Source organism: Amaranthus tricolor, chromosome 17 (genome assembly GCF_026212465.1).
Source record: "Amaranthus tricolor cultivar Red isolate AtriRed21 chromosome 17, ASM2621246v1, whole genome shotgun sequence".
In the NCBI taxonomy this organism is placed as follows: Eukaryota; Viridiplantae; Streptophyta; class Magnoliopsida; order Caryophyllales; family Amaranthaceae; genus Amaranthus; species Amaranthus tricolor.
This window is the reverse complement of record NC_080063.1, coordinates 11,264,504-11,271,800: the sequence shown is the minus strand read 5'-3', so window position 1 is coordinate 11,271,800 and position 7,297 is coordinate 11,264,504. Positions and strand designations below refer to the sequence as shown.

Here is a 7,297-nt window from a genome sequence, read left to right as displayed (position 1 = left end):
CAGACTGCTTTTTTGACAGAATCCAGCATTATTTATACTGCTTCTTCTACACCTTTTAGTTGCTCAAAATCTACCTTTGTCGGTCCAATTTGCCTATTTTTTGAATTCCTTTTAATAAATTTATTTCATTTATATCATATTATGCTTTGTATTATTTTATTTTTTAATATCAAACTATTTTAACTCATCGTATTTTTTTTAGTGTTTATATCGAAAGCATATTAGGCAAAATGAATAGAATAGAGGAGTATTAAAGTATACTACTCCTAGATTCAAAATCACATGCTACATATTTCTTTTCTCCGTTTTATTATATTTGCTATTGACAATACACTTTTTCACATAATATATTATAATCAGTTGCAAGTATTTTAATACGAAAATAATAATTATTTTTTTAAAAGATTGGTTTTATTTTAAATGTAGTTTTGGGTCGATTTCCCCCTCATTTTTGCGCTTAGCAAAGACTATGAAACCTCTCCAAATATCTCAAAAGATACAGAGCTTCACTGAAGTTAGGAAAGAAAAAAAATTGACATCATTAGTATTGGTAGTTTGTTTAATCTCTTTACCTGTTATCCTTCTCTTGTTCAACAATTCAAAGCTTCATTTCTTCCAGTCCTTTGACCAATCTTTTGTGGAAAATGCACAAAATACTTCAACAAAGGGAGATATTTCTCAAGTTTTTCATATTATAGGTAAGTTTTCTTATAGCATTTCACTCCTAAATTTCCTCTTTGTTAGATTATTTGATGTCAATTTCTCATTAAACATAGATAAATTAGAGTATGACATAGCTACAACCATCAGAAGTCTGCTCGATAAAAGGTCATGAATTTAAATTTCAACAAAACCCTTATTTGAAGTGTAATATTTAATACTAGATATAAAGAGAGTATGTGCTATATCTGCTCTTTTAACCCAAATCTCTCGTATGAGGGGTGTATTAGAGTATATATAATATTCCATTTTAGGGCTTCAACCGTCAAGTTTAAGTTTTTAGTTGAGTTCTTTCCACGCTTAACTCATTTGAATGTGATAAAAGGTAATGGTCCATTGTCTTACAATCCTCCCTAAACCCTTTCATAAGAGGTCGGATGATGATGCTGTTGTCGTCTCTTAGGACAGCAAGCTGGGTAATCGTGCAACAAAACAATAATACCAAAGCATAGACCTAGACCCAACATTATAAGAAATAACCAGGCCAATTCTAGTAAAAAAATACTTATTTATAACCAAGGTTATTAAGATCAGGATTCGAGTTTATCATCGACAATAAATGTCGGATCTTTGCTCATCAATAATAGACTTGCTGCTAGTGATTGAAGGTTATTGGGATCAGATTCTACATGAAATTGACTATAGTCTATAAGGTAGGATAGTGTCACATGATTCGCTAACTGCCTGTAAATCGCAAATTGAAAAACGAATTAGGGTTGGTTTTCGGCTATTTTCCAAACCATTTTATGATATGTTTGGGAATAATGATTTCATTTGAAAATAAAGATTTGACTTAAATTTAGTGTTTGACAATAATGAAAATTTAAAATTTGGATTTGAGTCAAATCCACCATTATTATAAAAGTGGTTAAAAAACTAGGATTTAAGAATAACATCTCAAACCTTGTCATTCTCAAATTCTTCATTGATGATTTTATAATTGAAATTTACAATTTAAAATGAAATACTGGTTCTCAAATGTAAACTTAAGCAAATCACAAATACAAAAGGCGAACTAACTGGCAAACTATGTTTCACTGATCGAACCAGCTAACTAGTACTAGCTAGTATAGTTCTATACTCTATTCACTATTAGCAAAGATCATTGAATCCTTTTACTCTAATTGCAAATCATGGTTTACAATTTGTTTTTATCTTTTCACATAAATTCTAAGATTATTCACTGATTCATCTACAGATGGGCATTACAAATCATCAAATTCTACAATTACTGATCAGCAACACCAGCCTAATGTCCTTACATCATCAGCATTTGACAAAAGCTCATGCATAAGCAGGTACCAATACTCTTCATACTACAAATCCAAACACTACAAATTTCACAACCCATCTCCCTATTTGATTTCCAAAATTAGAAACTATGAAAAACTTCATACAAAATGTGGCCCACAATCACAATCCTACACAAAAATCATAAACAAACTCACACAATCAAACCACATAAATCACAATCAAACCTTACCATGCAAATACCTTGTTTGGAGACCTGTCAATGGACTAGGGAACAGAATGCTAAGCATGGCTTCATCTTTCTTATATTCCCTTCTTCAAAATCGAGTTTTCCTACTCGAATTCGAACCCGAAATGGATAACCTCTTTTGCCAACCATTTCCCAATTCAACATGGGTTTTACCCAAAAACTTCCCTTATTCAAGCAATTGGAGTCAATTACCTACCCTTAAAAATAGGGAAAATGGACTTATACCCTCATTTTTGTACCTTAATATGCAACATGGGGAAGGTTTAGGTGATCATAATCTACAATATTTCGTTTGCAATGATACCCTTTCTTTCCTAGAAAAAATCCCTGTTTTGATCATAATTTCTGACCAATATTTTATTCCTTGGTTGTTTATGTCACCAATTTTCAAGTTAGAGTTAAACAAAATGTTTCTTGATAAAGGTTCTGTCTTTCACCATTTGGGTCACTACCTTTTTAATCCTTCTAATGAGGTTTGGACACTAATTACAAGCTATTATCAAGCTTACTTAGCCAAGGCAGATGAGAAAATCGGCATCCAAATCAGGGTTTTTCATCAGCCAAAAGCTCGAGTTGATGATATAGTGTCACAAATTTTGAATTGCACCCAAAAACATACCATACTTCCTTCATTTGGTAATACTACTAGTAGTAGTACATCTCAAAACACGACCTTAAAATCGAAAGTTGTCCTTGTAACATCGTTATATCCTGAGTATGCCGAGGAAATAAGAAGTATGTATTTAATAAAGCCGACAGTCAATGGAAAAGTTATCGGAGTTTATCAACCAAGCCATGAAGAGTACCAAAAATTTCAAGACAACATGCATAATATGAAGGCATTGGCAGAAATTTACTTGCTAAGCTTATGTGATGTGTTGGTGACTAGCCCTCGATCAACTTTTGGGTATGTTGCCCAAAGTTTAGGGGGATTAAAGCCATGGATTATGCTTAGATTAGGAAGCAAACAACATGATTTAGGTTGCAAAAGAGATTTTTCTATGGAGCCTTGTTTTCATCATGTTCCTAAGAATGAATGTGAAGATAAGATTAAGATTAATAAGTCTACTAAGTATAATTATCTTTATCCTTATGTACAGAAATGTGAGGATGTGAGGAGTGGAGTTAAGTTATTTGGTTCATAATTTCACGAACATAAAATATATAAGGAAGTGTTTGGTAGCGCAGAATTCATTTGAAAGTATGGAATCTAATTTTGGTATTTAAATTCAAGAATTGTATATGACACTCGAAATTTTCAATTTTTTGATACTTGGCTCATTTTAAATTGTCATTGAAATTCTATCGAATTTTCAAATCCTTCAACAATCTAACATGTTAACCACCATCATCCACCGAACTCCGACCAGGTACTTTCTTCAACCTCCCTTCCTTCATCGCCTTTCTTAAACGCGAGACATCTTCCCATCTCCCAGCCTCTGCATACATATTTGACAAAACAACATAAACTCCATGACTATGAGGATCCAAACCTAAAATATCTTTCACCACTCTTACCGCCACCTCAATATCCCCACATTTCCTACAAGCACTCAACAAAGTTCCCCAAATCCTCACATCTGCTTTCCATTCCATGTCTCGTATCAATTTCTCAGCCTCGATTACTTTCCCTCCTCGACCTAGGAGATCAACCATACAACCATAATGCTCTAGTTTCGGCTCAATATTGTATTCTTCTTTCATCAAACAAAAGAACTTGCGACCTTCTTCTAGGAAGCCTCCGTGGCAGCATGCTGATAAAACTGCCACAAATGTTATGCCATTAGGAACAATTCCATCCATTTTGAGCTTTTTGAAAAGGTTAACTGCTTCCTCTGCGCGGCCGTGAACAGCTAAACCATGAATCATTGCATTCCAAGTCGCAACATTTTTCTTTTGCATATTGTCAAATACTTCCCTAGCTTTATCCAATGCTCCATTAGTTGCATACATATGAACCAATGCAGTCCCAAGAATCACACTACATTCGATCCCTTTCCGTTTCATTAAACTCTCAATCCGTTCTCCCATCAACAAAAACCCTTCTCGAGCACACGCAGATAACACAGAAGCTAAAGTTGCACCATTTGGCTCAAGCCCATGGTCAACCATTTGATTAAACAACAACAAAGCCTGATGAGAGCAATCATTTTGAGCATACCCACAAATCATAGTCGTCCAAATACTCAAATTTCTCTCAGGTATTTCATCAAACACTTGGCGGGCGCAATCTAAACTCCACGAAACACTATAACCCCTCACTAACCCATTAATAACATGTAGTTCTAAATCCAGCCCACATTTAATCACACAGCAATGAACTTGTCTACACCCATCACTGGATTTCATATTCGAACAAGCTTTTAAAAGAAATGGAAATGTATGTTTTCCTGGCAAAACACCCACCCTTCTCATTTGTACAAACAATAACATAGCATTTGATGGATTTTCAGTACTAGCTTGAGCTCTAATCATAGTATTGTACATAAAATTATTCGGTTCTTGAGTGTAATTGAACATCTTTACGGAATAATTAATATCGCCGGAAGTCGAAAGAGCACCGAAAGAGAGCAAACGGCTAGCAGCATAGTTATCGTTGATGCGAGAAGAGACAATCATTTGAGCATGAACTTGTTTGAGTTGGCGCATTGAGGTGCATTTGTCTGCGAGGAGAGATAGTGGATATGGAGATGAATTCGTGGAGAAAGAAGAAGATGGAGAATTGGTGAATTGATTGATGTTGATGGATGGTTTTTGAGGGAATTTGAATAGTTTGTTCATCTGAGTTGCACATTGCAATACTCGTTGCGAAATGAAGTTTTAAAAGTAAAAGTTATAAATTAAAGAATAATTTTTTATTGAGATCATGTCATCTTAAGATGACTTAAATTAAATTAGTCCAAATTATTTATAAAAAATATATATTGTACAAGCGTGAATTTATATTCTATTTTTTTAATATTCTTTTTACTAACATTATTTATGAATTTGCTTATACAGTCTCATATAATATTTGTTCTTATAAAAAAACTTTTCAGTGAATGCCCTTGGTTATTGTGGTTACTGGCATATTCTAGTTTAATGGAGTTATGGTAGTTAATTTTTCCATTTCCTTTATAAATAAATTCAATTTTGTAGCTCAGAAAAATATTTGATGATTAGAAAAAACTCCTATTTGGAATTGATTCAAACTATTTAATGTGTATCAACTTAAAAAATATAAAAATACGACAATTTCAAGCAAGTACAACAATTGAAAAACAAATGCTATTACCGAGTTGATTCACGTTAAAATAGTGTGTCACTGTGGACATAGTACATGTAAGATTTCTAGTGATCATTAGCTATTGTAATACTTTTGTAAATCACTCTTAATATCTTTAGTTACATATAATAAAAAATATACAATATGGATTAATAAATCTCGCATTAAGATGAATCCAACCAGATACCACTTGACTAAGCACAAATAAATAGAATGAAAGAATGGTCTAAAAAAACCTAATGTTGCATCTATTTTGGAACTTGGAACTAAGGAAGTATTAGCTCAGCTATATCTATCCATCGAGTAAACTACTCATTACTAATAGATATCAAAAAGTAGTGGGATAAAAAAAATCTCCATTTTGAATTACTCACACTCAATTGTGATATGTTATATTAGGAAAATATCATTATCAACAGCAAATATAAAAAAACAAAGAATATATATATTCTATTTAATTATTAGTAGTGATTGTTTATAGAACGAGTCTAACTATACCCACAACCACAAGCTTCTATAGACCACATTTTAAATTTTTGATACAATATAGATATAATAAATATTTGGTAGCTAGGTTACAATTTTTGGAACATTAATTTTGATAGACTTCTAGAAGGAAAGGTAAACCAAGTATAATTAAAGCTAGTCAATGTAATTGGTCCGATCCATTCAGTTTCATAAAATTATTTAACATAATTTCATACTCCAACTTCAAATATTATATTTAAAATTTTCAACCCAAGTTAAGTAGGATCAAGCAGTTATATTATTTATGACTGTGACCCAATTGGCCAATTATACCGAAAATTTGAAATACTTAAGCAAAAAAAATTAATTAAATAAATTAAGTTTTAAACTTATTCCAAAAGTATGCGTGAAATATCTAAACCTGAGGTTTGGGGCTGTTCGCAGTTAGTAACTGCAAACAGGTCAAAAAAGACAAAAATAGTTGTTCCCACTTAGTAACTGGGAACAACTATTTTATTTGTTTTTGTGCAGCATGCTGTTCGCAGTTAGTAAGTGTGAACAGCTGTTTTGTCTTTTTTGACCTGTTCGCACCCAAATTTCAGATTTGTTAATTTTACGTTTACTTTTGGAATAAGTTTAAAACCTAGTTTATTTAATTATTTTTTTTTCTTTAAGTATTTCAAATTTTCAATTATACCAACGTTTTGGCTGAATACGCAAACATTCCTAAGATCTTGTATTCTATTACTCCATTTATTTTATCACGTTGCGAAAAGTAAAAACAAAAATAGAGCTATCATCCAAAATTATTTCGACTATCAATATATAATTTAAACCCACATAGATCTAAAAATTAAACTAAACGGTCAAGGTATTTTAATTTACATTAACTCACTTCGTTCTACACGCCTCAATTAAATGGCGTGGCAGAAAAGCTGGATGAAGAGTCCACGTTGTTCATGGCTCATTCACAAATCCACAATGTTGATGATGGTGTATGGTTTGTTGACAGCGGATGCTCCAATCATATGTCCTGCTCTAACTCACTGTTCAAAAACCTCGACGAATCAATGAAGAGTGAAGTTCGACTCGGCAATGATACAACTATTAAAGTTGAAGTGGCCATCAAAACAGAACAAGGTGACACTAAACAACCATTACGCAATAATTGGCCTACACTTAACAGATTATATGTTAAAGTAGTTTGGAGCATTCCATCTTAAGGAGAGTATATTTTGATTAATATTTTTGACATATATTTAAAAGATAAAATATATTAATGTGAGATCTCGTTACATTCGTCTTAATGTATACTTTTTTATTATGTGTATTTAGAGATATTG

General features: G+C 32.4%; 2 protein-coding genes across 2 annotated transcripts; one reads left to right on the top strand and one right to left on the bottom strand.

The window, feature by feature from the left end:
- The first annotated feature begins 421 nt into the window (after window positions 1-421).
- Window positions 422-3,385, top strand: LOC130804811 (galactoside 2-alpha-L-fucosyltransferase-like). Its single transcript, XM_057669419.1, has 2 exons — window positions 422-698; window positions 1,919-3,385. The coding sequence occupies exons 1-2, from the start codon at window positions 470-472 to the stop codon at window positions 3,364-3,366; spliced, it is 1,677 nt and encodes a 558-aa protein (XP_057525402.1). The 5' UTR covers window positions 422-469; the 3' UTR covers window positions 3,367-3,385.
- Window positions 3,386-3,423: 38 nt separating this feature from the next.
- On the bottom strand, window positions 3,424-5,022 carry LOC130804813 (pentatricopeptide repeat-containing protein At5g66520-like). Its single transcript, XM_057669423.1, has one exon. The coding sequence runs from the start codon at window positions 5,000-5,002 to the stop codon at window positions 3,560-3,562; it is 1,443 nt and encodes a 480-aa protein (XP_057525406.1). The 5' UTR covers window positions 5,003-5,022; the 3' UTR covers window positions 3,424-3,559.
- Between the last annotated feature and the right edge of the window lie 2,275 nt (window positions 5,023-7,297).